At 40.4% G+C, this 27,115-nt stretch overlaps 1 protein-coding gene across 2 annotated transcripts in view; it reads left to right on the plus strand.

The window, feature by feature from the left end:
- Positions 1-27,115, plus strand: part of DOCK1 (dedicator of cytokinesis 1) — a 313,699-nt gene that overhangs the window by 217,798 nt on the left and 68,786 nt on the right. For both annotated transcript variants that reach the window (XM_068400212.1, XM_068400213.1), the window contains exons 30-33: positions 12,374-12,452; positions 13,026-13,126; positions 16,509-16,567; positions 22,433-22,581. In XM_068400212.1, the coding sequence (XP_068256313.1) occupies positions 12,374-12,452; positions 13,026-13,126; positions 16,509-16,567; positions 22,433-22,581 (388 nt within the window). The remainder of the gene's footprint in view (positions 1-12,373; positions 12,453-13,025; positions 13,127-16,508; positions 16,568-22,432; positions 22,582-27,115) is intronic.

Below are 27,115 nucleotides of genomic sequence, written 5' to 3' on the forward strand. Positions count from 1 at the left end.
CTCAAAGTAAAAATCACTGAAAGGAAAATTGGCCTGGTTTAGGCCAAACCAGGACAGCCAGGTAGTTTCCTGTAGTTCTAAAAGTACTTTATCCATGTAGTATGTTTTAGTAGCTTAAAGTGCTTCCTCAGAATTAACAGAGAGAGTAAAATTAAAGTATTGCATAAAAGAAATTGCAGAAAACCAGCTTTCATTCTGGAGGATCCTGTTGCAAGGCTTCTGAAGCCAGAGTTTATAACTCTACAGAGATGCTCAGCCTTCCCTGGAGAGCGGGTGTGCTTTAGTGATGCTCCCAAGCTTTAATGTTCACCCATGGGGAGGCTGGGGCAGGGGATGGGCTGCATGCCTCCGGAGGTGGAGCGGATCCTGCTTTCTGCGTGTGACCAGTGCTTGGCAGTCAGGGAATGGAGCTTAGCATATTCTGGTCTAAATGGCTGGAGAAGTGGGTTAAGCTTCTTAACGAAATGAAAGGCATGTTTGGCTGTCCTCGTAAACAACGATGTGTTCGTGTCAGTGGCATATACATCTGCAACTGTATTTCACAACTCATTTAATACGAAAAGTCTTTTAGCAAAAACTTTGTGGTTAGACATTAGGAGGCATTTCTTCTCAGCAAGGGTTATTAGCCATTGGAAGAGGCTGCCCAGGGAGGTGGTGGAGTCACCATCTCTGGAGGTGTTTAAGAAAAGCCTGGACATGGCACTTAGTGCCATGGTCTAGTTGCCATGGTGGTGTCAGGTCAATGGTTGGACTCGATGATCCCAAAGGGCTCTTACAACCTGATTGATTGTCCCATTGACACACTTGGCCCTTTTTTTGAGACCCCAATTGCATTTGCCTCTGAGGCTTCGACTTTACCAGGCAGAAACTAATTACCAGCTTTAAAATTCCAGGGAGGATTGGCATGTCAGAGCGAGTGCTGGATCCTCCCAAGCCTTGAACACATCCACAGACCACACACTGCAGCCACCTCGCACAAGAGCACCTTGTTTTGACGCCTGAAGGCTGCGAGTGGATCTGTTTGTGGTGTCGGAAACGTCCCTCTGCTGCCCTGCAGTTCTGCCGGTGTGTGCTAGGCTCAGTGGGAGAGTGAACCGAAATGGGCTTGATTGTTCAGCTCCGTTGCGGTTTCATATGAGACAGTTTGTTTTTATCTGCAGTGTTATTTGGCTCTTCTGGACTGGAGAAAGAACGTGTGTAGTAAGGGTGGGATGAATGCTGGAGGCAGTCAGAGGTAATCGGTGTTTCTGGGCTTCCCCAAAATAAAGGACTGCAACAAGAAAAAGAACATTATAAATGTTATACTGTTGTTATCTGCCCTGCAAGCCTGATTTTTGTGCTGTATCATCTGTGACTGTTTATAGAATCATAGAATAGTTTGGGTTGGAAGGGACCTTTAAAGGTCATCTAGTCCAAGCCCTCTGCAGTGAGCAGAGACATCAGGGATAAACGGACCCCTTAAGACCCCTCTAGTCCTGTTTTCTGGGATTCTCAGCAACAAGGCATTAGGAAGTCAAGATACTGAGTGTGATCCTAAATAATCATCTAATCAAACCTGCAGCTAGACCACCAATTGTTTTAGTTTAACAAGCATTTAATGCCACTTTAATGTGTAGATCCACATGACCATATTTATTTACATATTTATTTGTTTCCATGTGTGCTGCCTTGTATTCAGGATACATTAACTCCTTCCATGGGAGCCAAAAACCCTGCTGATAACCACGGAAGGGACGGGCTCCTTATGGGCCTTGTGCTGGGAGGGTTTCTGTTAGTGGCAGGCATTGAAGCATCGTACTGAAGCATTTATTCCAGTCTTGTCTCCTTGCTACAAACAGTATCGGACAAGAGCCTGAAAGAGAAATTAAAAGAATAGCAAACCACTGATCTTATCCAAAGGTTAATAGCTGGGTTAGGCGGGCAATAGCCTGTACAGGAGACGAGTGCCCTTCTCGTCTCACTTCGCTCTCTCTCGCTCACATACCCCACTGCCTTCTGAAAACGTTTTGTGTGACTTTAATATCCGAGAGCCACTCTTGGGATCAAATGCAGGCTTACCTAAAGCTCCAGTAAGGTGTTTTTTTTTGCGTTAGCAGCATTAGGGACCCCTTCACAAAGCTGTCAGCCCCATAAGCACCCTTGGAACAGCAAAGCAGAGCAGCTGCTGCAGTTTATCGTTCTCATCTGTTGGAAGCAGTCGTGTTTTAACCTCTTCCCAGGGGGTCATTTATGGGGTGTGTTTGCTGGGGAGGTGGATCCCAGTTTTGTGAAAGTTCAGCTCTTCTGGGCAGTGTCTCTGTGTTTGTGACTCTTGGTAGTTAGACAATAAAAGTAGTAGTAAGGCGCAGAACTAAAAGCTGCATTCTTTTCAGCTCCCGTGGAACCTTTCTGCCGTCAGGCATCACCGTGAACTTTACATTTTGGGTGATGGACAAAGAGAAGAGACCTCTCCGGCAAACTCAGTTGCTAAGCACACCTGATTTATGACCCCAGCAGTGCTGAAGAGGTGTTAAACTAACCTTTGGACACCTTCTTCGTCTGCAGATTACTTTCTTTTTCCTCATTAGTATTCTGTGATGGATTTTGATAAAGTAATTAAATACCCACAGGAAAAATTGAGGTGCTTTTTCAGGCAATGTTATGACATTTGTTTAGCCAGCTGCAATTGTCTGAACAATTGATTGCAAGATTGATGAAAATGCCAAAGAATGTGAAATGTAGGGAATCGATTCTATTGATTTATCCATAATTACATAAAATAGCCTTAATCTGTATTCACCTCTAGGTATCCATGGAAATGGGTACGTTACAGAGGACAGTGCTGTCAGCAGAAGATGGGGGAGGTTCCCGTGCTGCAAACCGCGAGACACTGACAAGTATTTGAAAACTTTTTGCCAAATTCAGTCAGAATTTTCACGCTTTGAAGGAAGATTTACCTGTGATCTCCTTTCCCATGCTTGCCATGAGTTACTTCCTTTTTTTAATTATTTCTCTTTCCAGACTGAATGCTTCTTTAAGAAGCTGTGAGATAGGAAAAAACATCTTCTGTTTTATTGATTTTTTTTTTTTTTTTTTTTTACCACTGCAAAAGCTAGCTGAATTCCCATCTCAGGTCACATCAAAATAAGAACTCAGATGACATCCTTCAAGAGACTCCACTCTTGCCTTGATAACAGCCTGCACAGACATCTTGTGTGGAGGGGGTATGAGGAAAGCTCTCTTCCTTCGCAGTTTGGAAAGGCAGAGCTCGGTTCAGCATCTGTTTGCACCCACCAGCTGTTGGCCGATGAAAGCATCAGGCTGCCAGGAGAGCTGGGTGTTGAAGCCTGTGGAGAGATCCACCAGCCCTGGCTAGCAGGCTCGGATCATCTGAGCGCCCATGAAGCTGTCCTCTGTGGTTGCACACTTGCTTGGAAGGAATGTTTTTTACCAAATAAACTCAACAGGGGGAGGTGATGATATCTGTAATGTAGGAAAGACCTTTTGCATTTTATTGAGCAGCACGTTATAATGAAAACTGCTTGTTTAATAGCTAACTCGGTTGCAGAAGTTTCTTCCAGCAGCACTACAACAAATTGCATTTGTTATAAATTATAAGATCTGTTGCAAGGTTTTGCCAATCACCATAATAAGAAACAGTCTCTCTGAATTCAGTAAGTCGTCTTCCTTTAGAATGTTCACTTTTGGGTTAGAGGAGCACTAATGCTGTCCACTTGCAATAGGCACTACTTTCCTAGTATTGTAGCCTTAGATAAAAACTCCTCAATTAAATTGTCTTCTAGCATTTCGTTTAGAAAACGCTATTTTCAAGCTTTTATTACTCTGTCATAAAATTCTCTAGGTGGTGACATTTAGTACATAAGGTTATATCCATGTCTGGAGTTACATCTTGGATAAAATTTCAGGAGACAAAGTTTACTCGTGCTTTTGAAAATGAGTACAGAAATCTAAAGCTTCTTCTTTCCTGCACTCTGAAAGTCATCAAGAAACCACAGCCTAGACTTCAGAGTAGTGGTGCGGAAAGGAGGAGAGTGAGGGCAGTCAGACCCTGCCACAGGTTGTCCAAGGAGGTTCCCCATGGCAGTCCCCATCCTTGGAGGTACTTGGAACCCAACTGGACACAGCCCTGAGCAACCTGCTCCAGTTTGTCCAGAGACCTCCAGAGGCACCTTCCAACCTCAACATCTCTGTGCTCCTCTGACTCTCCGCCAAGACCATTAAACAGACAACTACGCTTCAGGTTGAGCATTGCACTGGTGCTGTCCTCATGCTAAGGGTGCTTTTCTTGCCGGGAAGTGCTGTCGATTTGAGCAGGTATCTGAGGTGGACTGGGTATGAGCGTGGATCCTTCCAGCTACGGGGCAGCCACAGTACTTCTGCAAGGACATTTGAATGGGCTGTAAATCCAAACCTGGCTTTATCCTGTTTGTTTCTGTAAACTTTTGTCATTTGATTGTCCGGTGGTGTAACACTGTTGCCTGTCTATTCCAACAGAGTTGTGCCATCAGTTTGATTTTAAGGTGCAAGACAGCCGTACTGCAAAGGTGCTTTGTGAAATAAGACATTGTGTCTGTTACACAGTACCAGCTATTGGTAGTCAGGCCACAAATTTGTCCTTCAGAATTTTGTAACTTGTGGTTATTTTTCATTCACCTGTCCCCATTGCTTTAGAGGACACACAGCACAGAATATAAATTAGGAAAGAGGTGTCAGTGATTATAGATAATATGCTAAAACAGTTTCTGAAATATTTATTAGAAAATAGGTTAATAAAGTGACATGGTGCACCTGTGCCGGTATGAAGTAGACATTATGAGAAGATTATGCTAATGTAAGTATTTAGTAGCAAGTCTTCATTAGGATTACTCTGTGCTATTATTGTAGTCAGCCCAGGAATTGTAATGCAAAAGAAAGCAAATGATCCAGGTTTTTGTTTCTTTTTCTTTTAAGTTTTGACTGCTCTTTAGCCTGATGAATTAGAGGATATTACAAGGAATATTATAAACAGATGAGAGAGAGAGAGAGATACTGGACAGAGAGGTATCATATACAGAAGTGTAAAATGAAAAGGATTTTGGAAACCTTCGTTTGGGCTGGGCAGTTGCCAGGTCTGGGAGTGTGAAGATGTGTGAACAGTAATAACATCACCAGAAAAGAAAAGAGAGAGAGAATTTGGGAAGGGAGACAACTGGGGGGAGATGCAAGGAGGGCAGATAATTTCACGCTCACTCATTTTAATGATCTTGACTTTCATTTGACTCGTACAAAATACGTGTATGAGATCCCTACGTGTTCTCTGTGTTCCAGGGTTAAAATAATTGGGGAATCACCATACTGTATGCAATTCTAGTAGAGAAGTGGTTATAGGAGTATATTAAAATACAAGTTTTAATTCATATGTAAGTGAAAAGTTGTTTAAAACTTGACTGTGCTCGGAAACACTTGAGAAGTTGAAAAAGAATTGGAAGGTATTTGAAGTGATTGCTGTTTAAAAGAAGGCTTTGCTATTCATGCTTTAGTGAGCATTTATTCAGGTTTGGGTTTTGCATTGGGATTTCAAGGTCTAGGTCTGTTGTTTCGTACACAGTCTGACAAGATAAGAGTAGTCTGTCTCATCTATGCAGAGTAAATTTGTCTCCCAGAGAAGCAAAAGCTCAAGCATGGAAAGCATGATGATGTGCAGGAAGGCTGAGCAGCTGTAATAAAGCATTCATTATCCTTCCATCTAAATTAACTGAAATGACATCATAATAGTGCCTTTCATAACCTCACTCCAAATTCCCTCTCTTTTATTGAATTATCAGCTAAACCTAAATTATTTTAAGCTGTATCTGTATATTCTTGTTTAGATAATTATTCTGTCATTAGGGAAGTCATTTGTTAGTTCTTTCGTTCTTTTTTGATGTTCGCTTAAGAAAAAATACTGAGGAGTACATTTATAGCTTGTATCGTTTCATATTTTCTTATCATAAGTATTTTGCTTAAGTGCTTGTAGTGTAAGTCCAAATCCCTGGGTACTAGAGCTAACTAAATAACGTACAAAATGGAATAGACTGTAAGAATGTTTCTGCTTTTGGAATACCTCTCTCTAGATTATTTCTCCAGAAAAATCTTCTTGCAGAGGCAGCTCGGTTGGTGTGTGTGCGTTACCCGATGAGAGAGGTGTGTTGCAGCATTGTGTAGCTTCCAGCTTTCCTCAGCAAATACTTTCCAATGATGCGAGAAGCTGAATGAAAGAAAATGGGGCATAGAATATTTTTAAACAAGCAAATCAGGGCACTTGATGAATTATAAGAGAGAATGGAGGAAAAATGACTGTACCTGAGAAAGAAAAAAAAAAAATTAATTGTTTTGCACAGTGACCACTGTTATAAATTGAATCCCTTTGTCCCTTCTTCATTTATTATTGCCATTTGAAGTCTAGATTTGATGTATGTTAACAGCCTCCTGGATTTCCTGAGGTTGGTTGTAGGAAGAAAAAGGCCCCTCTACAAAGGTAAAACTGCAGAATCGAACTGTTAATTTTTGCAGTACTTGGATTTTGGAGCAATCTCTTGAGTGTTCATCCACAAGCCAATCAACCACCTATGGGCCTGTTGGAACTGATTAATAATCAATAAGAGTAACAATACCCAGAACTCAGTAGTTGCAATTGAAGTTAGTTCATGGCTTGAATCAGCAGCATATTAATTGATGTATTGACTCTGGATTGAGAGCCATAAACAGGGAGAAATTACTGAAGAAATTAGTACTAATTTGTCCTTTTGCCTAAGGCATGACAAGGTGAATGATACCCAACCAGATCACAGATATTTGCTTCGCCTGGTTTTTTTTGGTTTGTTTTTTTTTGAGAATTTCTGCTCTCGATGGCCCACCCTTACCATCACAAAGTATTTCCTAACGTCAAACCTGTGCCATGGTTTTCTGCATCTCCTGTCCTCTTGCTTCTCTGCCATAGTTTTGTGTCACTCTCGAAGCGTGGTACCTTCAACTGAACAATATTCCAGCTGAGGTCTTGCCAGGGCCAAGTAGATAAGGACCAATATTTCACATCTCCCAGTAGACCCTTATCCTAACACAACCCAGACCGAGCATTTTGCACCATGATGGCACTTTGATGCTCGGCGGTTTTCCTACCCACCACCTGACTAACAAACTTGCAGTCTTCCACTGTGTGTTTGTGTAATTCATTGTTCCTTCTGGCTTATGGAGAACTGATTAAGGTGTCTTACCAGGAAATACATAAGCAGGGATAAAGTGTTAAGAAATCCTGATGATGGTGTAAGACCTCACTGTGATGGAAGCTATCTAAACACAGAATAAGAGGATAGTCCCTACTTCAAAGGACCTAATGACAACAGAAGAGACAACAGAAAGCTGCTGATGCATTGAGAGCCATCCCCAGTGCGACTCATCCCCAGGGACTCAGCACACATAAACCTCATCTATCCAGGATGTTAATTTTGTTATTTGGTAGATACTTATGCCCTGTAACAACGGTCATTCCACCTTCCTCATATCCTGAAGTAACTTCCTTCTGTAATCATATTCCTTCTATTCCAATCACATCATAGGAAATGTTAATTTCCTCCTTTTAATTGGGTTGATGAAGTCTTTTGTCTAACAAATCTTTTCCAGTACGTTAGCATTAGATTTTGTTGCTGTGTGTGACATTCTCGGTGTTTCAGCAGAGTACGTTGTGATCGGTTCCAGCCCCTGAACTTCTCCCTTTTTCAAGGTTTAACTTTGTGGCTCTTCGTGACACGGATAGCGTATTCTTTTCTTAATCAAAACTGAACTTCAAGGAGAGCACTTCTTTTTATGCACATGCCACTGGAAGTTAATCTTCACTAGTAATTGCAGCAAGATAAGGTATGCCAGTGTGGACTGATCTTCTCCATCTGAGCATAGGAGACAGTTTTGATTCCTTGTCTTTTGTCCAAGTACACCATTCGTCCTTACATGTGTTAGTAGCACCCACCCTGCTCTTCAGTACAGAACTGATGCACTTGCTTTAATTCTGTCTATTCTGAAGAGCCACATTTTCCCCAATTTTGTCAGTTTCTCTGACTTTGACAGTGAAGTTATTGAAAATTGCCAGTACCTGCTTTGGAGGGGAGAGAAGATTAAACTAACGCCTGGAATGATTCATAATAAAGGGTCATTAGACATGGGAAGGGGCTGCCCAGGGAGGTGGTGGAGTCACCATCTTTGGAGGTGTTTAAGAAAAGACTGGACATGGCACTTAGTGCCATGGTCTAGTTGACATGGTGGTGTCAGGGCAATGGTTGGACTCGATGATCCCTGAGGGCTCTTCCAACCTGGTTGATTCTGTGATTCTGTGATAACAGTTTTCTCCTTCCTCTTCTGAATTTTATTTGGGCGTAAACCTGAACCATTTTTACATTCATGAGTTGCAGCGAACTTCACAGAGGATAACATGCTGTTTTGTAGATTATAGCCAAGAATTCATCAACCAAATTTTTTTTTTATCCAAATGATCTCTTCAGGGTAATAATCTTTCTGTCTGATTAGCTGTACAACTGAGTGTTGTACCAAAATGATGAAGCAATGCCAACCTAACGGTCTTACTTTTGCTGTGTCTGTTGTTATTTCTTCTGACTATTTTGCACAGAACTGCAGCTCGTTCACAGGATGGTGTTTGAATACCCCGGGTAGGAATACGTACCTTTTTTTCTCAGCTTCAGTTGATTTCAATACTTGTGTGCAACATCTGTAGCAGAATTTCCATCCAGCTTTGCATTTGACTTATCTGCATCCTAAAGGTGCTTTCTAGAAGCCTGATTTTTTTTCTCTGCCATCTTAGATGGCCAGCCAAACCTGGGGTTATTAGTAATTAAAAAGTGAATTATCTTTTTTTTTTATCAGTCCTTTTCACAGTGGTATCACAAGAGCAAGTGGCTCATATCTGTGCGCTTCAGGCTAAGCATGAAGATCAACCTCATTGAAAGCTTTTTGAAACAAGTAGTGTCCTCTCCGAATTAATGTTGTGGTTTGCTTTCTCCTAGATGAATTTGCTTCCAGAGGAAGCTCAAACATCCGTCCCAGTTTCAAATCAGTATTTTCCACTTTGGAGTAAATGTGTCATGGCATTTTCTTCCATATTATTTCCAGAATATGGACATATTCTCTGAGATCTTGTTTCAGATACTCTCTTTGAGATCTCATCTCAGTTCACCACTTCTCCTCACTCTTGTGTCAGTATGTAAGAGAATAAGAGGTGGTTGAGAGCATGGAGTGGTAGTCAGTAATCTCAGCCAAAGAGAAAACTACATTTATGTAAATCCAGCCTTTCCTTGTTGGGCCCCAGAACAATAAAGCTTTACTCTGAGGTAAAGGAGTACTACTGTGATGAAATCTCTGTAATCTTCTTGTCCGAGCATGCTATACATACATTGCTTGTTCTTGATGCCAATATTTTAATATATGTTCTTAAAATTAACTTCATCACATCAAAATCATCACAATTTTTCTATTTTCTCTTGGCACTAAATAGTACTAGAAAACGCTATGGGCTTAGTCATGACAGGGTCATTCTGTGCCAGAAGGTTGTTGTACTTAAATTGGTTTCTGATTATTCCATAACTTCCCTTTTCCTCAGTTAAATCTGGATTATTCAGGGTGGATCTTACTGTTACTGTACTGGGCTGGTCATGGTTCACTTTGCAAAACCATGATCTGGAGTAGTCATATTTTTGCTTGCCCCCCATGTTGTAGTCAAGGAACTGGCAATATTTCCAGCAATCCTTTCATACTGGTTGAAACAGGCACAAAATCCTCACTGACTTATGTTTGATTTGCACCTGAAGATATACTGTTATAATAAAAATATCGTTCTGTTGACTTTCTCTGGGACAAGAATTGGGCTTTCTTCACTGACATACATTAGGAAGTGTTTTACCCAGTGACAGAGGGATTGAGTGTGTCATCAAAGTAAATCAAAATTAAAATGGAGTTCGAATAATTCAAAAATCAACACTTAAATCTCTGCATCTCTTCTTTTGATGTTCTTTTGTAGAAACTTGAGAGGAATAGCTGCCTTCCTAAAGCAGCCTGATTGCAGGGGTAGCACATGGGCTACGAGAGGACGGTGCTGTTTAATTACAACTGCACTTTTACAGATGGGCTGTGCTATGTTTTTGTGCTTTTGCAGTTACAATGTACAGTAAATTCTGCATTATTTGTTCCTTATTGGTATTCACTAGAATTAATATAGGGGGAAAAATGAGAGTTACAATTTAAAGAAAAATAATGGTATATAAAGTAATGAGATTGTTCCAAAGCTTAATTAGATGGAGCAGATTGACTACATTACAGTGATGTCTTGAGGCAACATAATTGAATTGTAGGCGTAATCCTCCTGATATTGGAACTGATTTTATCTTCATAAGGCAAGGAGGGTTAGATGGCCCTTCCTACTATGTTAAATTACAAATTCATCTAGGAAGACTTATGAATCTCATCGTATTATCAGACTTTAAAGCCACAAAACAAAACAAGGTATAAGTTACATATCAAACTGTTGATAGTGTGCTTACATGGCTAACTTCAGTTTCAATCTTAGTATATGCTGCAGCTCAGTAATTGAATCGTAGATCTAAAATACATGTATCTGCAGTGTATTATTGTGTATGCTGAATTCATCTCGTTTATAAAATCTGTTAATGAAGTTCTTTCCAAATATATACACTGACAAAGATACTGGTGAATAATGTGCAGAAGTGCTGTTCCTGAAATGCATCTCTGCGAGTGCAGACGCCTGTGACATCTTAGCTATAAAGAGTAATACTGGAAAATATATGTATGTATACCCACATATATGTATGTGTTTACTTTTTTCTGTATTCTTTTTTATATATTCTTTCATCTTTTAAATTTTCTTTTGTGTTTTCTTTCATAAATTTAATTCTTATTTTCATATTTGGATACTTTCCTTCTCCATTACAGTACTGTGGGGGTGATCTGACTTCATACTACAGACACATCCCAATGGTGTCAAAATTTTTGCAATAATCTCTCTTAGCATCCTGATGCCAATGTGTTATCTGGAAGCTTAATTTCTCTTGGATTACCAAACATTTAGCTAAATGTTTGGTAATTTTCCTAAATTTAGGAAGCATTTCTTCTCAGAAAGGGTCATTAGCCACTGGAAGGGGCTGCCCAGGGAGGTGGTGGAGTCACCATCTCTGGAGGTGTTTAAGAAAAGCCTGGACATGGCACTTAGTGCCATGGTCTAGTTGCCATGGTGGTGTCAGGGCAATGGTTGGACTCGATGATCCCAGAGGGCTCTTCCAACCTGATTGATCCTGTGATTCTTTGAAATAGAATTTTTTTTTTCAGGAGAGATCACTAAGTGTGTTAATTTCAGTAAAAGACCTTCTGAACTACCTCTACTGGTTTGTTTTAAATTATTCTGATATTTGTTAGTCAGCCTGTGGAAAGATTAACTTTGATATTTGCATTTGGTATGAACCCTCTTTTTATAGATTGCTATTGGAGAGGAAAAAAGTAGTACGTGTTATGAGTGGTCTTTATCGTTGCTGGTACTTTCAGGAGATGTAAATCTCTACCACAGTCTGCTCAAAAGACAAGCTCATTTGTCTGGGCATTAGCTGGCAGTTTCATAGCATAAATTTAAAGTTTTCAGGAGGAATCTAATGTTTATTCTGCAAATGTAGATTAAGGTGCCAAAGAAGAATATGTTTACTTTTCAGCACCATGAATATGTAGTGACCTACTTATACTGTAACATCTGGTTTTATTTTTAAAGCTTGTCAAGCCAGCTCCTGTTGCAATTTAAGAAGCATCCTTTCTAGAAAAGCAATAAACGACACTGGGTAGTGAATTAGCATTTTAGAAGTAGAACAGTGGACAATGTGTTGAAGATTGTCCCTCAACAGCATTTTTATGTGTTATTGTGCCATGAGTAAAATAGTGCTTGTCTCATGTGTTGGAAAAACATGTTTTACTTGACCTGCAAGTTCAAATACGGCCAGTTGCAGGTCTAGGTTCGATACAACACTATGATACTGTAACTTTAAAATATATATACTTTTTCCTAATAAACTGAATTTTTAATGATCTCTTGATTATCATGAGATATTTTAGAGACAAGTGATTTTATCCAACACATTCGTTGTGTTTCTGCATATGCTACTTTACTTGATTAATTCTGAGAACATCTGCATATAATTCTGTGTACTTAACAGTGGTGAAATCACGCTGCTTTTCAAGTAACAGCTACAAATCTCACTTTCCAGACAGGCTCAGATTTTTGACTAACTGGGATGCCAAATATACAAAGGTACCACAGAAGAGTGTGTAATTATGTAATTTTCTCTTGATCTTTTAGAGTCTTCCTGCGAGCAATTAATCAGTATGCAGATATGCTAAACAAAAAATTTCTTGATCAAGCCAACTTTGAGTTACAGGTAAGAAAAAAACACCAGCGTCTTGGGGACTAATGTTAACGTTGTAATAAATTTCTGCCCTAAATGCGTAATTTTGGTGTATGTATGTGTCATCATGAACCCCGTGTGACCAGTTAGCCCAGTTGAGTCATTTCAGGCTTGGCAGGTCTGTATGATCCATTCACATCTTGTGGGTCTCGTCCTAGAACAGCACTAAGTCCTACCCAGAGCATCGTAGAAAACTCCTTCAGGAACAGCAAAATGGGGTATCCTCCCCCTTCTCTGGAGCAGATGCTTTAGTAGAATTATTGCCTCAAATGTGGAGCAATAATTTATGCATTCACATTTAATTTTACTTGAATCGTCAAAACACAATCGAGGAGGATTTGTAGATGGGAAATGTTTCATGGAAATGTAAACACGAGGAGATGTACTAAGAATATATCAAGAAACACCGTCTCTGTGGTGTCTGTTATTTTCTCCTTTAAATATTTATGTGCATAATTTAGATACTTCCGAGTTGTTTTGTAGGTGTGCAGAAAAACATTTCAGAGAATTAATGGTGTCTGTTCTTGTCATTTTGGGGGCTTTCAGCTTTGGAACAACTACTTCCACTTGGCTGTTGCTTTTCTCACACAAGAGTCTTTACAACTGGAGAATTTTTCAAGTGCTAAAAGAGCGAAAATACTTAACAAGTAAGTCCTATTTGTCATTTAAATCATGGACAAGAACTTGAGGTCTATTAGCATAATTTTAGTTTAATTTCTTAGCTAAACCCGTTCAAATTGAGATGCAATCATGGTATAATGAAAGGTTGGTTTTAAAAACATGAATCAAGTATTGTATGTGTTTCTACCCTTGAATCAAGATCTAAATTACATGATTCATTACTGATGAAGACAGTATTTTATACTGCAGGATGTTCATAAAGTCAAGACTTTTCACAAGTATTAACGTATTACAAAACTGCATTTTTAAATCACTTTAGCTTTGTGCTTATTCTAATCTCATTTTACGTGCGCTCTTTATTGCTTAATCCCTAACGGCCTTTTAGAGTGAATTTTTGTAACTACAGCCAGTTTCGCTGCGATATCCCCGAAGAATGGGTTTGTATGACTGCAGCCTTGTATGCTTTCCTGGTGAAAAGGGATTACATTGCCTGCCTCTGAACAGGGAGCTTGAACTACCCGACTGCTATTCAGAATCCCACAGCAAATGAAACCTGTCAAAAGAAAAAGGGCTTGGAAATAAGACTGGAGCATGAATAGTTTGTTTAATGTATGTATTTCTCCTAAATTTCATTGGGGTTCCCGTGTAGTGGACCATATCATTAATTAACTGAACACTGAAAAAAGCCAGTTACATGTTTTCAAACACTGTGTGTGGATTCTCTTTCTGTGTCATAATATTTGTAGAGAGTGCCTGCAAAGGCGGTTTGTTCCCGTAGTCAATCGGGTTACTGCAATTAGTGCACATAAATGGGGAGTTTCAAAGCTGTGATTCCCCCGGCAAGTGTAGCTCAGACTCTTTCTATGTACAATATATATTATATATCTATATAGAGAAAGAAAATGCATTTTGTATCACTTCACCTTCTAAATTGAAGCCTTTTTTTTTTATATTTTTATGATAAGAAATATAGCAGTGAGAATGGGAAGAGTTTATCACTGCTGCAGTGATGTGATTTTAAAGGCTTTTTGCTTTAACTGTGTGGGTCGCAGGCTTTGACCAGAAAGGACAGGGCTCTGTGTCCCATCCTTTTTGGTTTTGGCAGCTAAGTTTAGCCCTTCAAACTCATCCACTCCACCGTGAGTTTTGAGGCGCTTCCTTTGGAAGCTCTGCTTCACCTGAACTTTGAAACAGAATTTATAAGCACCGTATGATCTAATATACATACCTGTGACTCGTGGGGCTTCCTTGATGAAACAGGAATATTTACAAGTTCAGTGGAAAAGTGATGTCAAGCAGAGCTCAGGTTTTTACGCTTGTGTTATAAATATCATAAATAACATTATAGTTACACGTTTGCAAAAGGAAATCAAGATGGTTTTGTAGAGCCAGGTAAATTTTATTTCATTAGATTTAGAATTTATGGAACAAAATGGTTTTGCACAAGACAGGACCAGTGATGCAAATTCTCTGTAGTAATTAAGAGTGTAAAGGGTACATGCAAAGGGCAAAGTTAGCAAGCAAGAGGGGTCGAAGCTGAAGCTGTTGGTCTCCACGTGCTCGCTCCGTCCAGCGTTGGTGTGCACATGCATGAGCGTTTGAGTTCAGATCAGACTCCTGGCCTGAACAAAAAAACATCAGCTGAGCTGTAATTGGACTGCAAGTTACTGTCAAATACATTTGGGGACGGATATTCCTCTTTGTGAGGATGGGAACCTTAGACAGAAATTTTCTTCAGGTGGTTTTTGTATTGAACTGAGCAGTGTATCTTGCTGAAGATGTTCAAGAAATTAGACATTTCTTGCTAATATAAGTAAATAGATTAAGTCAATTGAAGTGGCTACTTAATGAAGTTTGCTAAATCGTAAATCTCTGTTCATAACGATTTTACAATCGTTATTTTCTGTTTAATCATGTTTTGGAGGCAGAAATCAAGGCCGTACATTCTTCAAGACACAATAAATGTTCTGGAAGCACTAACTTTTATTGCTGTGTGAAACCAGTGACTTTTATTGCTATGTGAACCACTACCAGTTCTGTGCCCAAGCAATGCAATTAATTGGTTAATTCAATATCACATTTACTCATCTTTTTAGGTATATATTTCAATTAATATATCAAATATTTAATAATTAAAATTTTAATTATTGTAATTTGTAGTTTTTGCTAAATGTCGTGTTTAAGCATTAGATGATAACAGATTCTTAATGATGCAGAAGAATGTCTTTAATCCATATCAATGACAGAGTATCTCACTATTATCCCACAGAAATCCCACAAGTTGCCAGATATTACCATTTTGCTCATCTTGTTATTTAAGTAGTGATCTTTAACTTACAAATATTCTGTGGAGCAAATATGTTCTTGGAGCTCATTATGGTTCTGATCCTGTCATTGATGAAGGCAATAGGAGGTTTTCCATTCATTAAGCTTTCCTGGTATTAACGTGGAGGGGGAGTGGAGTATTAAACTAACGGTGACGGGAGGTGTGAGGCATTGGTGCCACCAGCTTTGCAGCAGAGCAGAGGCGGGTTTAGCAGCGATGCTGAAGGATGGGCTCCCACCTCTGCCCTGGCTCATTCACTGCCTGGGACCACGCGCTTTTGGTCTAGCCTGGGCAGGACACAAAATCCTGTTGAAACATAGAAAACTTGTCTTTCTGATTTTACGCATCAAGGTACAAGATGTCACAAGATGTTCCTTGTTGTGTTTTCTGGGAGAATGCTATGCCAAGAGGGTATATAAAAATCAATCAATCAGGTTGGAAGAGACCTCTGGGATCATCAAGTCCAACTGCTGCCCTGACACCACCGTGGCAACTAGACCAGGGCACTAAGTGCCATGTCCAGGCTTTTCTTAAACCCCTCCAGAGATGGTGACTCCACCACCTCCCTGGGCAGCCCCTTCCAATGGCTAATGACCCTTGCTGAGAAGAAATGCTTCCTAATGTCCAACCTGACCCTCCCCTGGCAAAGCTTGAGGCTGTGTCCTCTTGTCCTATCACTAGTTGCCTGGGAGAAGAGGCCGACTCCCACTGCTCTACAACCTCCCTTCAGGCAGTTGTAGACTGCACGAAGGTCACCTCTGAGCCTCCTCTTCTTCAGGCTAAACAACCCCAGCTCCCTCACCGTTCCTGTTACAGCCTTACTCTGTTACGCTTCCTTCAGCCATTACCATTTGAAGAATAGAAAATGCTCACCATTTAATCTCTGTAACCACCCATGTGGCCTGAAGAGTGATTAGGTAATCTGAAAATATGGCAAAGGGAGGTTTTGCACAGGTAGATGTTTAGTGTGTGTTCTCTCTTTCAACTATTTCTGAATGCTGATCAGATTTTGAAATGAGGTGTTTCTGCACATTGGTATTTGATTATTTTTTTTTAATAGTGGTTTTGTTTTCTTTTTTAAGGTACGGTGATATGAGAAGGCAGATTGGTTTTGAAATCAGGGACATGTGGTATAATCTGGGTAAGTAGTCTGAGTGCCTGTTGCTTAGTGCTTTCACTCAGTGTTTGGTAAACCAAGTTAGAGATGAAACAAACTTCCTTTCTCTTGACATAATGGTAGGCTTCCAGAAGGCATTTAAAAAGGCATTTAAAAATCAAATTTCTTGATTTAAGAAATAAAGCTGCCTCTGCACACTTATTTCACTGTCTGGGGAGATACATAACTGGAGTCAATGTTTACGTATCTTCTGTTTTTTTCATGGTATTCAACATCATACTCAAGAAAAAGAAACTGTTATGGTGTTACCTGTTGAATATTTTTTCTCCTTAAATGTATATATATGTGCACACACACATACACGTCTGCACATGTATATACACTCATAGATGTGTGGATGTAGTAACTGGGACTGTAGCAAAATGAATGCGTCTGAATGATATCAGTGACTTGTCCTGGAAATTCTGCTCGAAGTCTGATTTTCAGTCTTGTTTGGCTGTATCAGAGTGACTCAGGAAAATCAGCAAAGAATAGGAACCTGGACATCCCTGGAGTTGTAGGTAAATTAGGCATATCTGACTATCTCAAGTCTGTGCTGTTCTGTGGGTGTAATTTAGCTATATGGGGATTGAATTTCATGAGAAATTGAGTATTTACTGTGACCTGAGCGTACTCATCTGCCAGATTTCATTTTCCTGAGCTTAACAGCAGAGACACTTGAGCTCTTCCGAGTTTTATCCGAAGTTCCCTAAATTATCAGAAATAAATGAATTTGCCACTTCACTCTGTATCTCTAGCTGAACTGTTGTTGCTGAAACTTGAAAAAAAATCAGCATATGTAAGAGAAGGGAATGCAGGGGTTCATAAGTATTTGATATCACAGGGTTTGCATCTGCTCTGCTGGAATGATGAGAAAAGGCTTCTGAGAGCAGCTAAGTTCACTTTTTATTAGAAGCACCTTTCATGAATTAACTGTGTGGAGAACAGATTAAAGTGTAATACGCACCTGATATGTGGCTTGACAGACAGCTAATGAAGTCAGTGTTTTGCCTGATGCTGGGTCATCCAGCTCAGGACGCTGACAGCCTGTGTCAGTAATTAGCCAAATCCTTCCCTGGTCCAGGCTTACAGTCTCGTATTCATCTGTTATCTTTACTAATTCCTCTAGCATCTTTGGATTCTTAAACCTTTTCTGCTTTACCTGGAATTCACTGGGCTGATACTAGAAGAGTTTGCATACGTAGATGTACATCTGGCCGTTCTTGCATGAGGTTGTTTTATTCAGTTTGGGGACTGTGGAGTGCATTGTGCTTTTTACTACTGCTCTGACACTGGCTGCTCTTAGGCAGGTTATGTAGTTGCTCTAGGGTTCAGTTTTTCATCATTAACAGGGAAATGATAATAATTTCCCCCTGGAGTTTTGTGAATCGATGGGCATGAGGGGGGGTGTTTTCTTCAATATTTCTTTCTGTGCTGTCATGGAAGCCTTTTATTTTTAATAGAGTTTTTATAAACCGAGATTATCCAGGTAGATGACTCCGTGACCTACTCTGGCTCTAATGTCTGTCATTCTGTAAGTGGCTGGGATCATTAATGCGAAAATGGCACATGTTGAGGGAGTCAGTAAATTGCTGCTCGTCCCAACAAAAGCTGCAAGAGAAAGGTAAACGGGAGGCAGGACCCCAATCTGAGGCAGCCTTTGTGCTTCTGTAACGAGCAGCTTGCTTCTCATCTTCCTTGTGACACAGATACTCCATGCTGGTCATGTTTAACTTCTGGCTCTTCACCAATCTCATGGATGTCGCAGCATCAATTAAGCAAGAATTCTGACTTACCACTGCAGGGGAATTGATTGGGGGGCACTTGATGCTTTTATCTTAGATGTTGCACTACATCAGTCAAATTATTAATGTATATGTTCAGAAACAAAATGAGAAGTGAAAGGCTATAGTTCTTGAATATGCTTGAGCATATAATTTTTATGACTGTGCCAGTGTGCATAAGATATGATGAAGCCAAACAGCCCTGACTTTTGATTTATGTATTAAAGGGTATGGATAAGCCTCAAAAATTAATAATTTGTCTCATCAATTTTTGCTCATAAAAACGATGATTAACATATAATGCCTGCTGAGTTACAACTCCCCAGTAAGGAACAAGACAGTCCTCTAGCTGTAACGCACGTTTAAGAGTATAATTTATTTTCTGAAATTAAATACTAAAATACAAATTCTAAAAGTTTTTTTCTGTGCGTTTCTGATGCAGTGGTGGCTGCAATGGTCATACCTTCCTGCCTTTATAAGCAGAAAAAAAAAAGAGCATATACAGTGGAGAGCAACACTCACTAACTGTGTGCACACGCTTTAAATACCTGTAATTTAGGAATAAGATTTTTGTTTTAAACAGGGAACCATGTATGAAAGATCCAGCCTGACAGATTTTGTATTGAAATCCTAGTCGTAGCTGTCGTGTTTGATACCCTGCTAGATTTGATCACGAAGGCTTCAGACTTGAGTGCTCAGGGCAGCCTTAGGGAGCGCAGTCCCAGTGTGCAGAGCCCCCGCTGCTTTGCCCTTCTGAAGGCACTGGAAGGCTTGCAGGCACCAAAACCAGTGTGTATTAGTCTTTATAGGCTTCTTTCCTTCCATATCACAACCTGAACTTTAAAATAATGTATTATTGTGAGTCACTGTTTCATTGGAACTGGGGCTCCTTAGACCCTGGTGAGACAGCAAGTATCAGAGAAGCACAAAGCAAGCCGTGGCCTCTGTCTTGAAAATGTAGGAACGCAAACATGTGCTTAAAAGCGTTATGTGATGCAATTTAGCTTATACAAAAACAGTTTGACACTAGGTCGTGTGTACGGGTTTTCAATGGTTGGTGATTTCAACAGTTATATGTTAAAGAAATTGTAATGACATTTAAAATAATATCCTTGTGGTAAAGTTGGTCAAGGAAAGCCAGCGCAGAAAATGTTCCTTTTATTGTTGACATCTGAACCAGCGAGAGGGAGATGGAAAAGTAAAACTCCTGCAGATGAGGTGGAATGGTTGCTGCTGCTGTCCTCCGGCAAGCTGCCCACGGGCCCGGCCCTCCAAGTGCTTGATGTCAGAAAAGGTGTCTTGACAGAGAGGTTAATGTTGTTGGAGGGGAAGCCAGGGTTAAAAACAGAGCTGAACTCTGAGCATTATATAAATAGAAGTCGTTACAGATAACACACTCTGAATTAGTCATGCATGTTCAGAGCTGACCCAAGTGAGAGGTGAGGTGGCTGGCAAATTATTCAGTGTTTTTTGTGGCCCAAATTTAGATTAGAAGAACCTGGGAAATGAAAATCACACGTTATCCAATAAAGAAAGCACCTTGGGTTTGATTCGCGTAATGGGGTCTGTTACTGCTGGGTGAGCAGTCTGAAGGAGCCTGTCTCAGGGCAAGGCAGAAGCCACTGCAAGGGGAAGGTTTTACAGGTCCAAAAGAATACTTTTTTTGCATGTGGTTCTTAAAGCACCTGCACAATTTGGTTTTCAGAAGAGAATCCTCAATTTTCTTCCAGACTTGTCACCTTTTGAGTCTATGCGTGGGAGTTCCCACACTCCCGGGGGAAAAAAAAGCCAATTCATTGTTGGGTTGTTTATGAGAAAGTGCTGCCTGCGACAGCAGCTGGGATGGATGCTCTGGAGTGCCAGAAGAAGATCGGTTCCTTTTGTGTTTTGCTCTCATGCTTTCTTTTGTGGCACAACATCGCACTCTATCACATCGCTGTAGCAAACACGTGCCTGGGCATCGTCACATCACCGGTGTGTGTTGTGGCGTCGGAAGGATGCTGCGCAGGGCGCTCAGCCCTCTCCCGTGTCGCCCAGTTGGTGGACAAACCCTTCTCCATGTTACTCCTCACAGAGGCTTGACGAAGAAAACCAATCAAGATAGCATAACGTTTTAATTTGTGCTGCCCTGCCTTCCCGTGATCGCTGCCGGCCCCTGCTTCTGCCTGCCTGGCCCCGGCACAGCTGCCCACAGCAGGACGGGCTCCGGGCAGCTGTGCTGAACCCCAAGTCCTCCTGAATTTTGTATTCAGGAAAGCTCTTTGTCCTCTTTGATTTAAAAACTCTGTTGGTGATCACCTGCGAGGCAGCGCCGCTGGTAAATACAGGCAGTGAACGGCGAGAAGGCTGCGTGCGTGCGGTGCAGCGCGATGGGTGCTGGGGCTGGCTCTTCAGTGACTCCCTTTCTGAGCAAGAAGTTTATATGCCCCCAGAGAAGAGGAAAGAGGATCAAAGATTTGGAAAAAAAAAAAACCCCACAACTTCTTTTGTGAATTGGCCATTTTTCACATCTGAAAGTTCAGAAGATGTTAGTTACTTTTCTGAGGGAATCCCCATGCCTGAAGCAATGGAAAAACCCACTGCGGCACACGGAGAGCTTCATGACACTGAATTTGTGCCTGACAAATAACTTTTGTCACTGTCGTTTGTTTTCTGAAATATTGACTCTGACACTTTTCAAGCATAACACAAGAAAGCTGTCACCTGAGAGGCCGAATGCAATAATACTTGTAAGAGAGACAGAGGAAAGCTTTACGCCTCTCACTTGATATTCCTCACCAACAACCAGCATTGCAGCATCACACAAAGTAACAACTTTAGTTGAGTATTAATTTGCCCTAATAGGATTGCTGACATTGTAGGATTCTGAAGTTTGCCAAATTAAGTAACTTAAGTTGTATCTGCTAAAAAAAAGTAGCACGTTTTGTTAGTAAAGGATTATTTCTTAGTTACGTTTGTTGAGATTTATGTTAGTTCTCGTCAAAAGTAAAACTGCTAATTAAAGACTTTCATGATTACTGCTGTGCTGGGGTAGCACAGTGGAATATAAATGAATTAAAATCTCTTTCTGTCATATACCACTGGTAAAATGGAGGGAGCTGAGGGCTCCTTGAATTAGCTCAGCTCTAAGATTTGGTCTGAACTGCAGCAGTGGATGAGCCTGATTGTATCCATCCATTAATGTTGCGTTTGTGAGAAACGTCACCAGCTGTGTCGTGAGGTTCGAGTGAACCCCAGCCTGTTCCGGAGAGGGGAATATATTTGCACTTTCTAAACTTCTACCATCAAGTCCTCTGCCTGGAGCTCTCCAGTGCTCTGCTACACTGCTCTGTGCCAGCATCTTGCCGTGGAGTTGCTGCATAGATGATTTGCAGAACATGTAATCTGTATTCTCTGCGCTTCAGCTAATATTATGAACAGTGACTAGATGTTTTTGACTAGTCCAATATTTATTAGGCGCCATGCTCCTGTTAAGGTTTAATTTCCATGTGCAGAGAGCATAGCAGGGAGGACTGGGGGAGGTGCAGTTTTCTCTTGGGAAGATAAATGTGAAATAAAGTTTTCCAGTCAGATCCGCTCTCGAAGAAAGAAGACAGATTGTCGGCTTGGTAAGATGTAGTGTCATGGCTCGAGGCTGTGTAAGGATGCGCTCGTGGTGACACTTTGATAGACTGACACGGAGAACATTTTGTACACTGCGGAAGATACAGAAGTCTAAATAAGTTAATACAGGCGATGTGTCTTTTCGCCTCCTTCTCTCCCAGCCATAACTTGTATTTAAAAATAAACCCTTGAAACTTAATATGAGCGTGTAAACATGGATGCTTCATGGAAAACGTGGCAAGTTGCAGTTTGACTACTGGATCAACAGCTCCTGTTAATTTGGGTTTGTACGTACCACGTACTCTTGTGGCATAAATAATAATACGTGTTTCAGTAGAGTCAGATCTTGAAAAGTACTTCCTTATGCTATATGAGAATTTATTGATATGGCTTTTATAACAATTACCTTCTACCAAAGTCAGTGGCTGTTTGTTAACTCTGAGATGCGTCTTTTCTCTTAAAGGTCAGCATAAAATCAAGTTTATCCCAGAAATGGTGGGACCTATCTTAGAAATGACGCTTATCCCTGAAACCGAACTTCGGAAAGCTACAATCCCCATCTTCTTTGATATGATGCAGTGTGAATTTCATTCTACTAGAAGCTTCCAGATGGTAAGCAACAAGCTACAGATACTTAAAGCTTGTAAGAAAGATTTAACTGTTCTTTGACAGAACGTAAGAATTTTTGTTATTTCTTATTTTTCTAAAGAATAATATACTTCTGGATTTGCTTATTTTCTATGACTCTTGAGTGGCTATAGAGTTTTCATCTGTTGGTTTTAAATGCCTATTGAGGGAAAAATTTGCATGAAGTAAATGAAACCTGCCTTTATGATACAAAAGGAGAGCAAAGACAGATGTCTTAAATTTTCATTGTGACTCAGAAAAGGAGTCTGCTTCTGAGTTAAATAGGACATAAAGGAAGCCTGATAATGTGGCAAAAGAAACTATAACCTGTAAGAATTTGTCATGTCTAGTATCTTGTAATTTTGATACTCTTTACCATTTTATGGATTTTGAAGAGGGGAAAAAAGCTATCCAGTCAGTGTCAGTAAAATCTGAAATACTAATGTAGCATTTTTATTTTATTTTATTTTAACGTGCTGAGGGAAGTCATTGAATAAGCATACACAATCTTATCCTGATAGCATCAACTTTTGAGAGGCAAGTGGAGTGAAAGAAAGTTTCCTGACATCATTTATTTGACCTTCTTTCCCTTGAAACTTTGCCTTACAGATTGAGTATAAGACTAGTTAGGCCAGGTAGTGTTATGGTATAAGCCAATGTAGCTCCTTTATACTGTGAAATTTCTGTCAGTTCAGGATATGACCTTGTGAATTTTGCAGTAAAGTTTGATGTGTGTTGTTTACTTTTTTCCCTTTATATTGGCAGTTTTCTTTCTTGGATGAAAATCTTATCCTTTTTCATACTTTTTCGTGAACTATCGTTCATAACCAGCTCTTAATAAATTCTGTAGCCAGAGTAAATGAGTATCGTGTGGAGAGACTTAAGCAAGGCAAATGGCACCAGCTTTATTACTTTGATTTGTTTTGTGCTACATGGTGTGTGGAAAGGTTGTGAACTGTGTTTTGGATCCATCCAATTACTGCATAATCATTCTTATATTTGACTCCGATGATGCTGTAAAGATTGAAACGCTCGCTGGGATGCCATTTAAACAGTTTCCCGTCAGATGCTCTCCTTTGTTGCTTGTCATTTTTTATTTGTACAATTATATGGATCATGAAAAATCCGAGGGTAACTTTATAGCTAAATTTATGGCCCTATATTTTCTTGACAGAAGGAAACCAGCTTTGTGTGGAATAGTTGGGTGATTTTAATAAATGAGCGTCTTAAATATTTCACACAAATTCTTTTTGCCTTTTGAGAAGAAGAATGCCTCGTGCTTAAGTCAGAGATGTCTTGGATTGTAGGTACTCAACATATATTTCTTATGTCAGTATAGCTGCTTGCTTTATGGACATAGCATTGATGTGACAGGTGCAGAGGTACTAAACCTTTTTTCAGTGCGTTTGGAGTGAACAGTGATGTCTAACAGGGAATAATCAATCTGTCCATCTACGGGTTTACAGATAATGTAGTTATATAGTTTGCTGAGTATCTCAGATTGGTCTTTGGGGAATGAAGATCACAGCTTGTGAAAAGCAGAGAATTATAGAAAAGTGTAGGTTGGATGAGACCTCTGGAAGTAATCTGGTTCAAACTGGGCCTTAGATTGTGTTATCCAGGGCCATCTGAAGCTCCGTATTGAATGTTTCCAGTGAGGGAGGTTTCACTGCTTTTCTGGGTGACCTGTTCCAATGTTTAAGACTTCTCTTCTTATATGCAGATGGAATTTCCCTGAATCAACTCGTGCCTGTTGCTGCTTGTGTTGTCACTGTGCACGCTTGTAAACAGAGTAACTCCATCTCCTCTATAACCGCCTTTTAGGTGTTGGAAGGCTTGAGGCTGCTTTTCTCTAGGCTAAACAAACCCAGTTCCTTCAAGCATTCTTCGAGCCAGGTTCTCCAACACTCTGCTTGTCTAGGTGGCCCTCCATTAGACGGTCTTCAATTTGTCAATGTCTCTCTCGAGCTGGAGGAACCAAAGCTGAACTCTATATTCCAGCCATGGTCCAACGAATGGAATAATCCTGTTGATCCTCTAGCTCTACTCTTGCTAGTGCAATCAAGGACACATTTTGCCTCCATTGAAGGGGCACACTGCTTCTTCATGTTCAGCTGGCTGCCCACCAGGTCCTTTCCAGCAGAGCATCTTGTACTGCTGCTTGTAACTATGCCATCCCAGATTCAGGACTTTTAAGTTTCTCTTCCTTAAATATTACGCGATTTCTTGTTGGCTGTCTTTCAGACTGACAAAGTCATTAAACCACCACCCTTTCAGATCAGTAATTTAGCCACTTTTCCCACCCACCTTGTAGTGGGTCCAGTCCGTATCTTGCCATCTTGTCAATGAGTATGTTTGGAGAGACTGTATCAAACATATTGCTAAGATCGTCACGACCACAGCTCTTCATCCACTGAGCAGATAGTTTCATCACAGAAGGCAGTCAGGTTGGTCAGATGTGATTTACTCCTGGTAAATCCCTATTGGCTTTTTTCCCAGCCATCCTCTCGCCCTTTGTGAACCTGGAAATAGCTTTCACGAGGGCTTGCTCCATGGTTGCCTCAGGAACTGAAATGGGCCTGCTTGACTGGTAGCTTCCCAGCTCATCTTTTTTGTCTCTTTTATGTTTAAGTGATAGAAATAGATATAAAATAATTTAAGTATTACCAGCACCTAGGCAAGCTTTCATACTTCATGTGTCAGTGTAATGTACTGCGTTATGTCATCTATATGCAACTAGCAATTATTGCTGTCCAGCATTGCTTTCAATGAGAACTTCCCAATTGAATGGTTGGCTGCTGTTAAACTAAGCTGCCAGAAATCCAGTTATCTAACCTTATTAGTCACACCAACAGGGGTTTGGATTGGCTCCATTTCTCCAGCAGATGTATAAACCTCATGATTTGTGGGGGAGGAATTTAAATTTTTTGCGGAACTTCTATGCTGTGATGGCTTGTGTTTATAAACAGACAGCTTTCCCCATGGCGGTTTTAATTTCAGTATGAATTGGTTTGCTTGATAAAACCAGTAGCAGACAGAAGGGGGTTTTTTGTTCTTCCAGTATATGTAGCCCTGAGAAAAAAAAAACAGAAGATAAATTCCTCTGGTTTTTACGGAACTAAATTAGAGGCCAACTGAATTAAAAGCTGGAGGTGCCCTTTTTTTGTCCTCTCTGTCTTAAGGTGCTTTGAAGCCTATATAAATCTTCAAAGTAGCCTGTACCTCAAAGCATGAATCCGATACTAAAGTCAGTGTGGGACTGAAGCTTCTCTGTAGGAGCAAATGCCTCCTTCTCCGCTCTGCTTTTTTCCCGTTGCCTGTTTTACTAGCGAACCCTCCAGATCAAAGGGAATATGTCAGAGCCATAGGAGCGATGAAGGAGAATTGATTTGATTGTTCAAGGCCTGATCGGGTGAGTGTGATGGACCCTGTGGTGACAGCAGGAGAGAAGGTTCATCATGAAACGATCATTCAGCTGAAATGTGGAATTCGGAGTATAAAAAGCCCCGACTTCCTGATTTTGCTGTCCGTTCCTTCCAGCAGTCTCCCACTATGGCTCCGTTTCCTACGAGCACTCCGGTTTGTTTGCCTACCCAAAACTTAACTTACCTCTTCTGGACCTGTGTCATTGCTGATGTGATGTTCTGCTTGTTCTGAGCTGAGCCCGTTCACAGAGAGGTGCCAGTGCAGGAACTGGTACGGAACAGAGCGTGGAGGAGGCAGGGGGAGATGTTGGGCAGGTTCTCCCTGTCTCATGGCACTGCATCATAATATGATTTCTTTTAATTAATCTGGTACAAATTAATTAGTAGAAGTAAACTTACTTCTTTAAGAAACAAAAAAACCTTATTTTAATAAGGTAAGGGGTTGAATCAGAAGCACTACCCCAGCTTTCCCCAACATAATTACATTCCTCATCAAGTAGAAAGGAAGGGAGGACCCTTATCCTTCAAAGTAAAATCTGAGAGGTGTATCCCCCCACTCGGCAGTAGTGAGCAAGAAGAAATTAGAAGTCCCATATGTCTAGTTTTCAGGCTGAACGACATTACTAAGGAGAATCATCAGTGTCGGGTGGTGTTAGCATCAGCGATGTGAACATACAGGCTCCAGCATGGGTTCTTACCCTGTTAGAGTAAGGAGTTGTGTCAAAGTAATGATCTGAGGAAAGAGCCCCAAAAATGCAACAACACATCTGTCCTGTTTTCTGCAAATGGGAATGACACTTAGCGTAATGGAACCATAGCCAAAACGATAGAAAAATGATTTGGAAATGCATAAGCAATGAATGCATAATGCAGAATCATATAGAAAAGCATAATAAATGAATGCATAATGCATATGATTACTGAAGTAAAACTATGGGTGTAGCTAAAGTACTTCTACCTAGTGTTCTGTTGTGAGAAGAATTAAATGAGTAAAGACGAGAAGAGATAAAGAGGAAACTTTTAATTCATGTTAACATTTGACAATAAATCTCAATATCATCAAGACGATCATACTAGCATTTTTATTTGCAGTA

The sequence above is a fragment of the Nyctibius grandis genome, chromosome 4, assembly GCF_013368605.1.
Source record: "Nyctibius grandis isolate bNycGra1 chromosome 4, bNycGra1.pri, whole genome shotgun sequence".
In the NCBI taxonomy this organism is placed as follows: domain Eukaryota; kingdom Metazoa; phylum Chordata; class Aves; order Nyctibiiformes; family Nyctibiidae; genus Nyctibius; species Nyctibius grandis.